Below are 17,703 nucleotides of genomic sequence, written 5' to 3' on the forward strand. Positions count from 1 at the left end.
CACATGAACCACATAATTGGCTTCTCTCAATTCTGCTTCAGCTGTCCAAATGCAATTCCAGTCATTGCTGAAAGCAGGCTATTCTGTTTTAGGATTAAATAGAGATGTATAGAATGTATCCATCTTTGGCTGCAGAGCACATAATCAATTTGATTTCAGTGTTGACTGTCTGGTGATGTCCATGTGTAGAGTCACCTCTTGGGCTGCTGGAAAAGAGTGTTTGCTATGATCAGTGTGTTCTCTTGACAAAATTTCTCTAGTCTTTGCCATGCTTCCTTTTGTACTCCAAGGCCAAACTTGCATGTTATTCCAGTTATCTTTTGACTTCCTACTTTAGCATTCCAATCCCTCATGATAAGGACATCATTTTTTGGTTTTAGTTCTAGAAGGTGTTGTAGGTCTTCATGGAACTCGTCAAAGTCAGCTTTTTTGGCATCAGTACTTCGGGCATAGACTTGAACAACTGTGATGTAGAATGGTTTACATTGGATTCGAACTGAGATCATTCTTTCATTTTGGAGATTGTACCCCAGTACTGATTTTCCCACTCTTTTATTGACTATGAGGGCTACTCCATTTCTTCTAAGGGATTTTTGCCCACAGTAGTATACATGGTAGTCATCTGAATTAAAGTCACCCATTCTGGTTCATTTTAGTTCACTGATTCCTAAGATGTTGAGTTTCACTCTTGCCATTTCATGTTTGACCACATCCACCTTTCCTTGATTCATAGAGCTATGGTTCATGGTTTCATATGAATCTATGATTCATAGATTTCAGGTTCCCATGCAATATTGTTCTTTACAACATCAGACTTTCCTTTCTCCACCAGATACATCATTTCAGCTTTGACCCTCTTGCTTCACTCTTTTTGGAGCTACTTGTACTTGCCCTCTGCTCTTCCCCGGTAGCACACTGATCACCTTCCAACCTGGGGGGCTCATCTTCTGGTATCATGTCTTTTAGCTTTTTGATTCTTCCCATGGTGTTTTCATGGAAAGGATACTGGATTGGGTTGCCATTTCCTTCTCCAGTGGATCACCTTTTTTCATAACTCTCTGCTATGACCTGCCCATCTTGGGTGCCCCTGCATGGCATAGCTCATAGCATCATTGTGCCACACAAGCTCCTTTGCCATGGCAAGGTAGTGATCTATGAGGGGGAATGTATAGTCTACACACACATTAAGGCTCTAAAGCATCTATCATGAACAATGCACATCTTTTATTTATTTATTTAGGTGACTTCTATGCCGCCCCATTCGCCGAAGCCTTGGGGTGACTCATAAACCAGAAATAAATAGAATTCAATAAAACAATATAAATTAACAAAATAAATTAAGTCACCCTGGCCAAAGAATAAAATGAATAAATAATATTAACAATTAAAATAACATTTGAATAAAAAGGTCTTCACCTGGCACCAAAAAACAAATAACGACAGCACCAGGCGGACCTCTCTGGGGAGTGCATGCCATAGATTGGGCACCACCACAGAGAAAGTCCTCCTCCGAATACTTACCCTCCTAATTTCCTTCACGGAGGGTTTCCAGAAAAGGGCCTCTCCCGCTGATCTCAAGGGGCAGGCGGGCATATATGGACGTAAGCGCTCCTTCAGGTAACCAGGACCCAAGCCGTTAAGGGCTTTATAGGTCATCACCAACACCGTGAATTGGGCCCGGACTTCAATGGGAAGCCAGTGAAGCTGACGGAGGACCGGAGTCATGTGAACATAACGTCCAGTCCCTGTCAGCAGCCTGGCAGTTCTATTTTGAACCAATTGAAGTATCCGAACCATCTTCAAGGGCAGCCCCACATAAAGCACATTATAGAAGTCAAGTCAGGAAGTCACCAACATGTGTGTCACTGTTGCCAGGCAGTCATTCTCCAGGTAGGGGCGCAGCTGATGGATCAGCTGAAGCTGAAAGAAAGCGCTCCTCGCCACCGCTGTCACCTGAGCTTCCAGTGAAAGCTCTGGGTCGAGGAGCACTCCCAAGCTGCGGACCTTGTCCCTAAGAGGGAGTGCAACCCCATTCAGGGCCAGGTCAAATCCACCCTCCCTGAAGCCCGATCCGCCAACCAACAGGACCTCCATCTTGTCTGGATGGAGCTTCAGTTTATTGGCCCTCATCCAGTCCATTACCTCGGCCAGACACCGATTCAGCACAGCCATTGCCTCACCTGGATTGGTGGAAAACGAGAGGTAGAGCTGGGTATCATCAGCGTACTGATGATTCCGCAGCCCACACCTCCTGATGACCTCTCCCAGCGGGTTCATGTAGATGTTAAACAGCAAAGGGGATAGAATGGGGCCCTGCGGTACTCCATGGCATAGCTGCCATGGTGCAGAGCCATAGTCCCCCAGCACCACCTTCTGGAAACGGACGTTGAGATAGGAGCGGAACCACTGCAAAGCAGTGCCTCCAACCCCCAATCCAGCTAGCCTATCCAGAAGGATACCATGGTCAATGGTATCGAAAGCTGCTGAGAGGTCCAGAAGAACCAACAGGGACACACTCCCCCTGTCCTTCTCCCTGCACAGGTCATCGTACAGGGTGACCAAGGCAGATTCAGTACCGTATCTGGGTCTGAAGCCGGACTGAAATGGGTCCAGATAGTCAGTTTCATCCAAGAGTGCTTGGAGTTGTCCCACCACCACCCCTTCCAACATCTTGCCCAGAAACGGGATGTTGGCCACTGGTCTATATTTAGTGGCCATCTCTGGATCATGTGACACTTTCTTCGGGACTGGTCGAACTACCACCACCTTTAAAGGGGCAGGTACCCCTCAGAGAAGCGTTAACCACTTCCAAGATCCAGATCCCAATCTTGTGCTTGGCGTTGTTTATTAACCAAGATGGGCAAGGTTCCAATAGGCCAGTGGTGGGATGTACTCATCCAAGCACCTTGTCCACATCATCAGGCCGCAATAACTGAAATTCATCCATTAATGTTGGACCAGACGGCGACATTGGTATCTCCCCAGAAGCCTCTGAATCACTAGTAGAATCTAGCTCGTGATGAATCTGACCGATTTTCTCCCTGAAATGCTTGGCAAAGTCGTCACAGCAGGCCTTCGAGGGTGGAACCAGATCTTTCTTAGGGCCAGGACGGACCAGCCCTTGTACCACCCGAAAAAGCTCCACCAGATGGCATTTTGAGGCGGCAATGGAAACAGAGAAGAATTTCTTTTTCGCCATCCTCACCGCCACAGCATAGGCCCGATAACGGGCTCTTAAGTGTGTTCGGTCAGATTCATCCCGTGATCTCCTCCACCTACGCTCTAGCCGTCTCCCTACCTGCTTCATCGCCCCCAATTCAGAGGTATACCAAGGGGAAGAGTGGGCTCCGCCTGGCGGGAGAGGATGCTTAGGAGCGATAGTGTCAACAGCCCTAATCATCTCCCCATTCCATAGTTCAACCAGAGCCTCGACAGGAGCACCAGTCTTGTCAGCCGGAAACTCCCCCAGGGCCTTCAGGAATCCATCCGGATCCATCCGACTCCAGGGGTGGACCCACACAATCAGGTCCACACCCTTACAGAGGGAGAGGCCACTCTCGAGCACAAACCTCACCAGGAAGTGATTTGACCATGAGAGGGGTGTCAGACATAAATTCCTCACCCTCAGACCACCCTCTTCCTGCCCTGTCGAGAAAACCAGGTCCAGAATGTGTCCACGTTCATGGGTCAGGCCTGTGACATGTTGAGACAGCCCCATGGCTGTCATGGAGGCCATGAAGTCCTGAGCCGCCCCGGTCAGACCAGTCTCGGCATGGAGATTGAAGTCCCCCAGGATCAACATCCTGGGGGTCCTCAACACCAGGTCCGAGACAATCTCCATCAGCTCAGGCAGGATACTGTTGGGCAGAAGGGAGCACGGTATACCAACAGAATCCCCAATCTGTCTCAGTCACCCAACACCAAGTAGAGGCACTCCAGCCCTGGTCTCGAAGGGACTGGAAGTCCCGTGAGGGAGATGGAGGCTCAGTAAACCAAAGTGATCCCCCTCCCCTCCCCTCCAGGCATGGACGGTGCTGAACCAGATACTTGGGTGGGCACATTTGAGAGAGGGTGACATCCCCCCCTCTCTCCCGCCCAGGTCTCTGTTATGCAAACCAGGTCAGCCCCCTCATCCATAATCAAGTCATGGATGAGGGGAGATTTATTGTGGACCGACCTGGCATTAAGCAGCAGCACCGTCAGGCCCAGGGGCAGTTGACAAGACTACCTAGAACCCTCTGGCTGGGGGTAGAACCAGAAGGAGGGACAGGTGTCAGTCATCTGTCCCTCTTTCTTCTACACGGACACGTTAAGTCCCCACCGCTGTATCGTCCATTGCCCATGACCACCCCAATGGCGGCGCCCACGCGCTCCCCAGGAAACTCAACAGTCAACATGGCCAGGGACGACTCCATAAAAACAAAATTAAAATACAATAAAACTTTAAAACAGTAAAAACTCCCTGTCTACCCCCCCGATACAAAATTTCACCCACCGACCTAGCCCCCCACCAGCCCAGCCCCACATGGCCACGAACGGTCACAAACGGTGGCGACCGCCCTTTGGCCGTTTTATTTTTATTTATTTATTAAAACATTTTTATGCCGCCCCATTTGCCGAAGCCTTGGGGCGGCCCACTGGCCCTAGGCCACATCCAGCGGGTAAAGCTGGCACCCGCCCGCATGCCCCACCCCAATCTGGCGTTACTCTCACTGACACCAGTTCGGGGGGGGGGGGAGCAGAGAGGGGAGTGGAAACCCGCCAGGCGGTGAGATGGCGGCGCCCTCCTCTGCACCATCGACGGCGGCCCTGGCGTGGCCCTGGCATGGCCCTGGCATCCTCTGTCCCCGGTGTGGCCCAGCGGTGGCTGCGGGAGCGGCATCTGCTGGCCTCCGGCTCGGCGGCACACCTCAGGTCCGGTGTAGTGACGGTGGCAGCAGCAGCGGTGTGGCGCGGCAGGTGTTCCAGGGAGGGAGGGGGAGGGAGCTCCGATCCAGCTCTGATCCAGATCCAAAATAAATTTTCTTTTACTAACAGACAGACTTCAGAAGGTTGCACACAGTAAGCAGGAGGCACTTTATTTCTTTGATAATGTCATAGAAAGCACCTATCCCAGCTGAAACGTACCTGGACATTACAGTCAATCTATGTGGCTTTCCTCTGAGTTCTGACTCAGAGAGAAGGGTTGAAGGTGGCAATGGAGAGGTATTTCTCAGTGGTGAACCCTCATCTGTGGAATTAGCTCCTCACTGCAACCTGGCTGGTGCTAAATTTGTCATCAGTACCAGGTTAAGTCAGTTCACTTTTCTGAGTTTTCTAAGGACTTAGCTATAGAGGGAGTTGAAGTTGATCAACAGCTGTTTGGCAGATACACTCTTTTTTATTCTTGGATATTGTTTTTGTTACCTCTTTTTCACTATTTTAAACTTTTTAGATTTTTTCTGATTTCATGATTTTTATTTTTATTTTGTTGTACTTTGAGCATCTGTTATTTGGCTGTGTGAATTGCCCAGCCAGTTTCAGCTGTGGGGCAGAATAGAATAAATATATAAATATATAAACTGTTCCCCTTTGTTCCGATTCTCAGTGTGCTTTGGAAACTTTGTTTCCTTTTTCCCATGTCTGTAATATTTGGATTAATAGAAGGTGGAATAAACATTTCTATCTTTCTGAGAGGGCAAATGTTGGCAAAAAGGGGGTGGGGGTAAGAATGTTGGCTTTCCAATGACAGCTATCTTTTCTCTCAACAGGATGAAGCTTTTTAGTTTAGCTAAATCTGCTGAATGCCCATCATTACATTGCAACTTCACAAGCTGCCTAATAATGCATCTTTCTACAAGGCATTTCGCGTGCGATCCACATTCCTTGTTCAAAGTTATTTATTCTTTAGATGAAGCTTTGATCCTCCACTTTCACTTTACCTAACAGAATATTCAGTGAGGTGTTTTAAAGCAATGAAAATGTGGCCTTCGGTTATGAAAGCAAAAGGGAAGCACAAAGCCCTCTTTTAGAATCATTCTATTCTGCAGGCCAATAATCTAGAAACAAATAGAAAACAAATAAATTGTTAATAACAAATAAGAATGACATGCCATCATGTAAAAAGACACTATTGACAATAACGTGAAAATGCACAATTGAGGCATGGGATTAGAACATTTGTGAATGTGTGCATTTTCAGAACTGCAAATTTGCAGAAGTGTGAACTTGTGCAATTGCGTAACAACGTATGCACTCATGCAACATCTGATTCTGTCAATATGGGGTGGGGGCAGCAGAATAAATGGCATGTTACAATCTTTGAAATGAAGACAGAATGGAACTAAATATATACATTTTCTGCGCAAACTATTTAAGTCTTGAGGAAATCTTCAGATAGTATTGCATTTTTTAAAAAAGATGATTTTAATTCTGGGAAGGTTATTAATTCACCTGTAATTATCAGGCTGGTGATCATTCCTTCTACTTCTCCTGCAAGTAGCAAGGGAGTTGAGTTGCCCCCAGCAAAGCAAAGGAATGGTATTGAAGGAGGCTATAAAGAAACCAGCACACTAAACAAGAGGGATTAAAGACAGGAAGGGAGTGTTGGGCCAGCTGCTTTCCATCATGCTGTGAAGTTCTGCCTCTGGCCAAGCTGTCTGAAAGTTTCTTAGAGCCAAACTGTGCTACTCAGTGACCCCTGAAAGACAATGACAGGCCAGGTTAAGTGTTGTCTGAAGGGGCACTATGCCGAAAGTACAGCGCTCCTGCTGCTGCTTCTGCTGCTCTTTGTATTCCTGCTGCTGCCTCAGACCGTGTGCAATATCCGAGTTGCCAGCTGTATGATCAGTGACCCACTTCCCATAAATCACCAGTATTATCAGTCAGGAGACCTCATCATTGCAGGCATCCTTTCTCAGATCTATATGTTTTCCAGCCCCATCACCTTCAGATCACACCCATCTCTTGGACTCTTTGAAGACCTCATGTAAGTTTAAGGACTACAGGATCATCCAAAGAGGTAGTTTGGTGAGTCTGTTGCAGCCAAAACCATTCAGAGGATTGCAACTAACAGCGATATTACAGGAACATTGTTTGCAGATGAGAAGTTATTTGTTCAGCTGTAAACTCTGTTCAAGTAGCACTTTCACTCTAAAAAATGAACTATTACTAGTAAAGCATTCAGTTCTAGACTATATGTTCTTCCACATATTCCACGTATCTCTTTAGATAGTATTATCCTGCTGCCTTTTCCATCGGGCTTTCATATCAGTATTTATATGTTGAACTAGAACACGTTCTTCAGAGTCTTGTTCCCTAAAGGAGACTCCAATCATGATTCTCCAGTAAAAACTCTTATTAACTGTTTGGGGTAATAGTTTTGCACCCAGATACAAAACTGCCCCTGGGAAGAAACATTGCCCAGTCATTGAACATTCATGCCAACAGGCTGCAAACAGTGTTACCATGAACTTCAGCTAACAGGACCAGCAAACTTCAGACTAAACTTTTCCAGCGTTATTAGGGTAACATTGATTTTATCAGTGCAGAAACTCCACAGAAATCTTTCTTCCCAGAGGATTTCACTCTGTGTTCCCTTTTTTCCATGGCACTCAGCACAGAATTAAATGTTCCATGAATCACATTTTCTGCTCCTAAGGTATTTACTTTTTGAGTTAATCCACCAAAGTACTTTGCTAATTCATAATTTTGAGGAAATTTAAGCCCCAGACTATATATTATAAAATACAAAAGGTAGAGGGCTAAAATTCAGGATCGTTTCTGACTGCTATGTGTTTGACAATGCACTACAAGGCCTAGATTATAGCTCTACTTACCTGTAAATTTCATGTAAATTACACGTCGACACAGACCCCTGGGTGTGACAGAAAAACTAGGTTCCTGCATGGAATTCAGTAGAAGATTTTTTTCCTCACACTAAACAATGTCCACTGAAATGCCACAAAGTATCTAACTATGTTTAGCAAACCTATCATTATATGATCAGTAAAAACTACCAGTGAGCTAGCATCTTCACTGAGTGAATTTGCAAGTGCATAATAAGGAAAATGCATCAAACAGTCAAGCTTATTTTGAAGATGACTTCTGAGAAATGGGGGGGGGGGGCGACAGAAGCATCAACATTGCAGGTGTATCTTTGCAACAAGGTTTCATTACTCTTCCCTGAACTAAGACCTTGTAATCATTGCCTAAACCTGTTGCACAAAAGTGTGAAATAGCCCCAGTCCTGCCCTGAGGCTCTCTGATTCAGCACCTCAATCCTATTGCAGGTTTTTGACTCACTCCTACCAACACCTGCTAGCCTTGGTGTTTGCTGTAAAGGAGAGCAACAAAAATCTCCAGACCCTCTCAAACCTCACGCTGGGCTTCCACATCTACAACAGCAATTTTGTTGCCAGCTGGACCTTTCGTGCTGCAATGGACCTTCTCTCCACATGGGGCAGATTCTTGCCGAACTACAAATGTGATTTCCAGCATAATGTGGTGGCTGTCATTGGAGGCCCCAATTCAAATATGTGCTTCTTCATTACAACCATGCTGCATATCTACAAGATGCCACAGGTAGGAAAAGATGCCACAAGTAGGATGTATATCTACAAGATGCTACAAGAAGGGTACTTTCATGCAGGGTAAGATGTTAATAAGATTGTAATGGTTCCTGCAGCATTTTCCTGAGCCCCTGTGATTTGGAAGAAGAAAGCATCCCATTTCAATTCTTCCATTCCACTTTGTAAGGGTACCCTTCCCGAACCAGAAAATATTGCCCATCAGTCCACTGGCAGTTCTGGATTGAGAGTACTTTTCATTTTTACCTTCTCTTTCAAGCTTACATTTGGCTCTTCTCCAGTAATGACCGATGAAACCCAAGTCACCTTCTTCCAGCAGATGTTTCCAACTGGGGACCACCAGTATGTAGGCATTCTTCAATTGCTGCTGACTTTCAGGTGGACATGGATTGGTGCGATCATTATACAAGATCAGAATGGACAAAGGTTTGTGCAGACTGTGCTCCCCAAATTCTCCCAGAGAGGCATCTGCTTTGACTTCATAGCAACCTTGCCAACTGTCTATTTTACCAAGGACATTGCTGAAATGGTGGCAGAGTGGATTGAAACATATAACGTGATTATGAGTAGCACTGCCAATGTTGTAGTCATCAATGGGGAAAGTCACACCATGATATTTTTGAGAATGTTTCCTCAGGTTTCAGATTTTGAAGACATACAAATTAAGACAGAAGGGAAAGTCTGGATCATGACAGCCCAGATGGAGTTCACCTCCACTCCTTTTCAAAGTTTTTGGGGCATAGACATCATCCATGGGGCTCTGTCCATTGCTGTCCACTCAAAGGCTGTTCCTGGATTCCAGCAGTTCCTTCAGATGAGGAACCCCACCTCAGACAGAGAAGATGGCTTCATCACAGACTTCTGGCAACAGGCATTTAGCTGCGTGTTCCTAAAGGAGATGTTTAAAAAGCAGGATGAGGAAATCTGCACTGGGGAGGAGAAGCTGGAGAGCCTTCCTGGGTCTGTATTTGACCTGGACATGACCAGCCACAGCTACAGTGTCTACAACGCTGTCTATGCTGTGGCACATGCTTTGCGATCCTTGCATTCATCAATATCCAGTCACAGAGCAAGTGCACATGGAGCAAGATGGGAGCATCCAGCCCATCAGGCCTGGCAGGTAAGGTGCTCTGCACACCAAGACTCGAAAATCTTTGTGTACACAGACTATTTCTCAGTGTGCTGAGCTGGGTAATCAATTTGTTTTGCAATTCTTATATAGTAGCTTTGCTATGCTTTCACTGATGAGAACCATTCTTGATGATGCAGCTGCAGCTGCTGTCTGGATATCACTGGGACCATACTGGTCCTAACGTAGATTCCAGAACCTTTCTGGAAAAGTTCTGATGATGCATCTCTGGATGGGTCACTAACAACCACAAGCAGCAAACCGCAACTTACCTCGCCACTCTCACACCACGTCTGTCCAGAGTCACAAAGCATTTGTGTTTTGGGCCCATGTTCTCAAGCAATGTAGGAAGCTCTTTCATTGTCAAGATATGGATGTTTACATCTGAGTTCAACCCATACCAGCAACCCATACCAGTTTTTTTACTGATTCTCTTGCTCATACATAGATTGTAATCATGGATGCAATTCATTTTTTCACCTTCTGAATGCACGTCACGGCCCTTTCTTTCATTATTTTTCATGACAGCTTCACCAATATCTGCAAAGTGCCTCATTTAACAACGGTGCTGGTGAAGAGGTTTCCTTGGACCAAAATGGGGACCTGCTGGCTGGATTTGATATTCTGAACTGGCACACTTTCCTAAACCTTTCATTTATTCGAGTCAAAGTTGGAAAAATTGACGTGAATGCTCCAGAAGATAAGATGCTCAGCATTACTATGAATGCCCTGGTGTGGCCCAGAACCTTTAATGGGGTACGGTCAGTATGAAGTTCATGGTTCATCTCATCTTCCACTCCTTTATCCAGAAGAATATTGTTCAGATGTAGCAACAGAACTAGTCCTGTGCCTGCCATTTACTGGGAACCCATGCCAGCTATGATTAAGATATCCCAAAGTGTCACTTTTTTGAACTGTTTCCCACTAAGGCTGTGATTCTATGCAAATTCCATTGCATTTGGGACAATTTCCTAATTATTGTATGTATTTATTGCACTGTATTTTTTCATGTTTTCATAATGTGCCAGTATCAACATTGCGTGTGAAGATTGGACATGCCACTTCCTCAGGAAACATGGAAAGAACTTGATATATGATGCAGGGCTATTGATTCCAAACATCTATGTTATACTTTTCAAAGCACTGAACAATTTCATCTCTGAACAGGTTCAGCCAGATTCACATTGTAGCCAAGCCTGCCAGATCGGTTACAGGAAGAGAAAGAAGGAAGGGGAGCCATTTTGTTGCTATGACTGCCTTCAATGTCCCCAAGGGAAGATTTCAAGCCAGATGGGTAGGAATTGTCATGTACTATACAAGCATATTTCCTGTTCTGGTTCCTCTCAATGGCATATTTCTTTAAAGATACCTTCCTTTATCCTGTATGAGAGGGAAATGTTGGTAGCTGAGTGGTGCTTGCTCATATGGGGATCAATTATGTAGGTGGCATACGTGTTCATATAAAGAAAAGGGGCAGAAGGAAAAGCAAAACTTTCGGTATGTCCAGACATGTGAATTTGGTGTTCATGGCAACTCATTCTTTGTTATCTCTTTGGGAAAACTGAGTTTAAGAGCATAAGCAAAGGTATGCTGGGTAAGGCCAAATGTCCATCAGGCCAAATGTGCACCTAGTCCAGCACTCCATACATACACTCCATTCCCCACCAGACTCAGCTGACCACAGGAGAATGGATGGGATACTTCCTTTTTCCCAACTTCCTCAGCAACGGAAGGGTGCAGGAATACCATCTCTGGAAAAGAAAGCAACCCATAGACAATAAAGCCAGTAGCCTTGAGATTCATTAATTCCAAACAGAATAACCTAGGAATGGTAGCCACATGATTTGAACTTTCTGTTCTAGTTGAGGGAGTTAAGATATTTATTCTTATGAAGTATCATGCGTCATATGCAGGCACATGAACACACATATAATATCCTCTTTTTCAGACATGAATGAGTGTTCTCCATGTCCAGAAGATCAATATCCAAATGACAATCGGGACTTCTGCATTCTCAAAAAGATAACTTTCTTGTCTTTTGAAGAACCACTGGGAATCAGCTTGGCTCTCGTTGCTCTTTGCTTTTCTGTGATCACGGCCTTGGTGCTTGGGATCTTCGTCAGGCACAGAGACACTCCTATAGTCAAGGCCAACAACAGGAACCTCACCTTCACTCTCCTGGTCTCACTCTTGCTCTCCTTCCTGTGTGTTTTGCTCTTCATTGGCCAGCCTCACAAGGTGACCTGTCTCCTTCGACAAACTGCTTTTGGTATGATTTTCTCGGTGGCCGTTTCATCTGTCTTGGCCAAAACCATCACTGTGGTCCTTGCTTTCATGGCCACCAAGCCAGGATCCAGAATGAGGAGTTGGGTGGGGACAAAGCTGGCTAAGTTCATTGTCCTTTCGTGCTCTCTGATTCAAGCCATGATTTGCACAATTTGGCTGGCTACCTCTCCTCCTTTTCCAGATTTTGACATGCATTCAATGACTGAAGAAATCTTCCTGGAATGTAAGGAGGGTTTCACTCTCCTGTTCTATTGTGTCCTGGGTTTTATGGGCTTCCTGGCCATGCTTAGCTTCATGGTGGCTTTCCTGGGAAGGAAATTACCTGATAGTTTCAATGAAGCCAAGTTTATCACGCTCAGCATGCTGGTCTTCTGCAGCGTCTGGCTGACCTTTGTTCCAACCTACCTGAGCACGAAAGGAAAGTACATGGTGGCTGTGGAGATATTCTCCATCTTGGCCTCCAGTGCTGGGTTGCTCGGGTGCATTTTCCCTCCCAAATGCTACGTAATTGTCATGCGGCCTGACTTGAATAGCAGGCAGCACCTCATGAGAAACTTGAACTGATGAATATAACGGAGGCAGCTATGCTCAAGAACACAACACAGCTAAACAAAGGGTCATGAGAAGTATGATATTGTGTGCAACAGAAATTACAAATGTACTTGCATTGTAGATACGAATGTAACATCAATACATTACTTTAAAAATAAAGTCCTCAACCTGAAACGAATATATATTGTACAGGCATATTAATGCTCCAAAACACTTACCGTGAGTCATGCATGGCCTCAGACCACAATACCTCTGGAAGCACCTCTTTGAACCGCAATGTATTTGGACACTACACAGTTGATGGGGCCTTCTTCAGAAGTGCCAAAGGTGGAACTAATGGGGGATTTTTTCTCACTGGTGCCCCCCATCTGTTTAATAACCTCACCATGGCAGGATGGCTGGTGACGCATTTGTCAGTTGCAGAGTCTGGTTATGACAGCCCATGTTTTTGAGGTTCTTATTCAGTCATGCAGGACTGAACGGGATGAACTGCTGGTCTGCAGATCCACAGTTTATTGATTCTAGGTATTTTTAAATGTCTTTTTAGCTGTTCTAAATGGTTTATTTTTTCTGATTTCATATTTTAATGCACTTTCAGCATCTGTTCATTTGGGAAACTGCCCAGAGTGTTTCCATTATGGAGCAGCATGTTATTTATTTTTCTTTTTATTGCATTTCTATGCCACCCCTTATTCTGAGGACTCTTAGTGTGGTCCAGATTGCCAGCATAGCACAAAGTGCAGATAAAAAGAATACATAAAACAATAATAGCTGAAACCACAATTACATAATACAATATAAAGTGGAAACATGAAGTACAAACAGGATGAGAAACAGCAGTATAAGCAACAATAAAACCAATGGAGCAACCCAATAAAACATAGCTGTAAAAAAGAAATGCTAAATAAAGGGCCTTGATCTGGCATCAAAAACAAAGTAATATGGGTGCCACTAGCACATCTTTTGGAAGGGAATTCCAAAGGTGAGATGCAAAGACAGACAAGGTCCTTTCCTCACTAATCCCTCCTTCATTTCATTTGGAAAGCTGATAGAAGGTGCTCCTGGCCACATTTCCAAACCAAGGCACTGCCTCACCTGGGTTGGATGAAAATGAGAGGTTGACCACGGGGTCATCAGCATAATGGTGACACAAGCCCAAACCTCTGCATGACCATTCCCAGCAGTTTCACGTAGATCTACAGAATAAGCCAGCAGGCAAGCAAACACACTGTTCCCCTTTTTTCTGATTCTCAGCAAGTTTGGAGAACTCTGTTTCCAGCTTCTCATGTCATAATTTGGGGCTGTGGGCATTTTTAGGGAAATCCATCTGAAAGGATATCTCTACATTATTTGACTTACCTGGAATTTCATGAGCTGCCTTATAAGGCAATTTTGCATGGGAAGCATTTAACAAGTGATACTCATTGCTTACTCAAAGTTATGTGCTCTTTAGATGAAGTTTTGATCCACCACATTCACTTCTGTACTTAACAGAACATTTGTCGAGGCTTTTCAAGCAATGAAAATGTGGCGTTCAATTATGAAAGCTAACAGGAAGCACAAAGCCCTCTTTTAGATTCAATCTACTCTATAACCCAATAGCTAGAAATAAATAGACAACAAATACTTAATACTAAATAAGAATGATATACCATCAGGTGCAAAGACACTCTTGACAATAATATGACAAATGTGGGGAACTGGATATTAATATTTGTGGATGTGTGCATTCTGAAGTGCAAATTTACGGAAGGGTGGATTGGTGCAGTTGCATACCAACGCGTGCATTCATGTATGATCTGATTCTGTCAATGGTGGGGCAACAGAATAAACAGCACTTGACAAACTTTGAAGTGAAGACAGAATCAAACTAATTGTATACATCCTTAGTGCTAACTACACATATCTTGAGCAAATCTTCAAATAGAATTGCATTTTAAAAATACTCAATTTTAATTCTTGGAAGTTTATTAATTTACCTGTAATTATCAGTATGGTAATCATTACTTCTACATCCCCTGCTAGTACCAAGGGAGTTGACCTGTCCCTCACAAAACAACACAGCAGTGAAGAAGGCTATAAAGAAACCAACTCCCTTCACAGGAAGGGATGTGGTTGGGAAGCGAATGTGAGGCCGGTTGCTTTCCACCCCGCTGCACAGTCCTGCCTCTGTCTATGTTGGCTGAGTGCTGCATAGAGCCAAGCTGGACTGTCCAGGGACCTCTGAAAGACAATGACAGGCCGGGTGAAGTGCCACCTGAAGGGGCATTTTGTCAACAGTACAGTGCTCCTCCTGCTGCTACTCTTTGTATTCCTGCTGCTGCCTCAGACAGTGTGCAATACCAGGGTTGCCAGTTGTACAATCATCAACCATCTTCCCATAAATCATCAGTATTATCAGTCAGCAGACATCATCATTGCTGGCATCCTCTCTCAGTTCCTTACATTTTCCAGCCCTGTCACCTTCAGATCACATACCTCTCTTGCACTCTTCTAACATCTCACGTAAGTTTAATGACTACACGATTCTCCCAACATGTGGCTTGGTGAGTCTGTAACAGCCAAAACCAATAGGAGGATTAGAACACCCTTTGTCTAATAGAAATATGATGGAAACATTGCTTGCAGAAGAGAAGTTATGTGTTCTGTAAACTCTGTTCCAGTGACACTTACTCTGTAATAACACTGGTCCACAAGGTGAAAGCCTCAGAAATGAAAGTATCTAAATTTTATTAGAATTGGGTCACTAATAGAGGAAAATTAAATCCTGAGTATTAATTGGCTCCAGTTTTCAAGATACCGCTTCAGGTCAAAATTATATCAAAATAATTCAAAATTACAAGGGGGATGTGCAATTATCCTCCATATCTTTTTTGCAAAATGTGATAAAGCAATGAGAAAGGTCATTCAGTTCACTTTGTGAAATTAGATGTGGTTCAGGAGGAGCATACTGTGGGCTAAAATTTGGAATCCACTGACATTGATGGCCCCAGATCAGCTGCATCCTGATCATCCTCTTTATCAACATCTGAGTCTAGAGAGTAGTATTCTAGTGGATCTGGAATTGGCAGTTTCTCACCATGGGGTACAGGATGCAGCATGGATGGAATGTTTGGATATTCCAGGGTTCACTTCTTCTTTCTTGAGATTCCTTTTGTGACTGGGGGAACCATGCAAAAATAGCAGTTGCTACTATGATTGGTGGGTTCCCTACACACCATTGGGACTGTGAAAGGCATGGACTTTTTCTTCTTGTTTAGCTAATGACTCAGATAAGTTGCACATGTAATGCAACAATAATGAGTGGCCCAATGCTTGTCCTGAGCCCCTATTTTGCATCTGAAATATAGGTGGTATGCCTTTTTTACCACTGCTGTCATTCTGCACTTTTGAGATGCAAATGTAACCTTGCCACAAATGAAGCAGAAGTTATCTGCATTGTTTACACAGTTTCAAGGCATCTTGGCTTCTGAGGGAAAATATCATGCAACTATCCCTTGGAAATAATAGACTATGACACTTTCACATAAACCACCAGAAGTAACTGTATGATGTGTAGATTTGACCAAGACAAATATGCCTTGCAATAAAAGAACAATAAATTACATTTAGGAAATAATCTTTAGTCTCAAAGTGAAAATAAATGGTACACTTCTATGCGGTACCATTTTCATTATTCTGCAGTACTTTGTTGAGAAGTTACAAGATGTCATGATCATCAGACACCTCCCTCCCCTGTAGGCAAATATACTTGCCTGTGTATAAATATTTATTGTGAAATATCTTGACAACTTTAGCCAACCAGCACCTTTATCATCTGTTTTCTAATTCATCTAATCAAAACATGTAAGAATTTTATCTCGGAGGTCGATAATTTTCAGAACTTTGTAGACCAGTGCAAGTGAACTAGTATTATTAAAGCATTCAGTTCTGGACTACCTGTTCTTCCACATCTTCCATATTTCTCTTTAGATAATATTCTTCCACATGTTGGTCCATCAGGCTTTAATCTTAGTATCCATATTTTGAAATAGAATACCTACTTCAAAGTCTTCTTCCCTAAAGGCGTCTCCAATCATGATTCAGCATTAAAAAATCTAATTCCCCGTTCAGGGTTATGGTATTGTACCCAGATAAAAAACTGCCCATGGGGAGGGACAAGGATCAGTCATTGAATATTTTCCTCAACAGGGTGCAAACAGTGTTACAATGAATTTCAGGTTATTTCAGACTAAACTTTTCCTACATCAACCAGCAAATATATCAAAATTGGTTTTATCAGGTTGAAATCTCCACAGAAACATTTTAAAACAAATTCCCTATTTCATTGTGTGTGAGTGTTTGTTTGTTTCCTCTGCACCTGGTACTCAAAACAGACTTAGAAGATATATAGTCCCTTGCATTTCCAGCCCTCAAAATATTCCCAGTATTTGCAGTAACTCGTATTTTAATCCATTTTATTTTAGTAAAGTGCAAAACCTAGACAGCTGAAATTCAGGGCCATTTCTGAGTGCCATTTATTTGACAATGCCCTAGAGGGCCTAGATTACAGCTCTAACCATATGCAGAAGTTACCTGTAAATTACACAACAAAATAAAGCACCTAGTATGACATGAAAACTAGACAGCTTTCTTCCTCAGCCTGAGCAATGTTTACTGAAAGGCAAAAAGAAATTCTATTGGTACCTGGAGCAAGATGGGAGCTTCTTGATGGGAGATAGTCATCATGGATACAATTCATTCTTTCATGCTTCATTGCTGCCTTACATTTTAGCAGTTCCTTGAGTAGTATGCATAGCTTGTGGTGTTAGCTTTTTCTTCCCAGGTTAAAGTGTATAAGGCTTACTTAATCCCTTCCCTTTCATTTGATATTTCATATTGCCAATGAATAATTGCAGCTGCAGTACAATAAGCAAGCAAGCAAGCAAGCAATTAACAAAATGCAAACAGAAAAAAGGAAACAAAAGAAACAAAACCTAAAGGTATTTAGGGGTGTGGAACCTCAAGGACAGCTTACACAAATCTTTCAAGCACTGAGCATGTGGAAGATTACATATACGTTTACATTCCTTCAGCATCTTCCGAATCCACATCAATGCCCTTTCTTTCATTATTCTATCACAACAGCTTCACCAGCATCTTCAAAGTGCATCATTTAACAATGGTGCC

The 17,703-nt window shown here is 43.7% G+C and overlaps 1 protein-coding gene across 1 annotated transcript; it reads left to right on the plus strand.

Annotated features, from left to right (window-relative positions):
- The first annotated feature begins 4,825 nt into the window (after positions 1-4,825).
- On the plus strand, positions 4,826-12,546 carry LOC123021783 (vomeronasal type-2 receptor 26-like). The gene is made up of 7 exons (XM_044426854.1): positions 4,826-4,945; positions 6,792-6,967; positions 8,385-8,562; positions 8,827-9,687; positions 10,225-10,452; positions 10,864-10,990; positions 11,645-12,546. The coding sequence occupies exons 1-7, from the start codon at positions 4,826-4,828 to the stop codon at positions 12,544-12,546; spliced, it is 2,592 nt and encodes an 863-aa protein (XP_044282789.1).
- Positions 12,547-17,703: the final 5,157 nt, after the last annotated feature.

Source organism: Varanus komodoensis, unplaced genomic scaffold (assembly GCF_004798865.1).
Source record: "Varanus komodoensis strain SLA01 unplaced genomic scaffold, ASM479886v1 scaffold188, whole genome shotgun sequence".
NCBI lineage: Eukaryota > Metazoa > Chordata > Lepidosauria > Squamata > Varanidae > Varanus > Varanus komodoensis.

Coding starts and splice junctions, on each gene's coding strand:
- LOC123021783 (XM_044426854.1), top strand. CDS start 4,826: ATGGCCCTGGCATCCTCTGTCCCCGGTGTGGCCCAGCGGTGGCTGCGG. Junction 4,946..6,791: donor TGACGGTGGCAGCAGCAGCG/GTGTGGCGCGGC, acceptor CTGCTGCCTCAG/ACCGTGTGCAATATCCGAGT. Junction 9,688..10,224: donor CAGCCCATCAGGCCTGGCAG/GTAAGGTGCTCT, acceptor TTTTCATGACAG/CTTCACCAATATCTGCAAAG.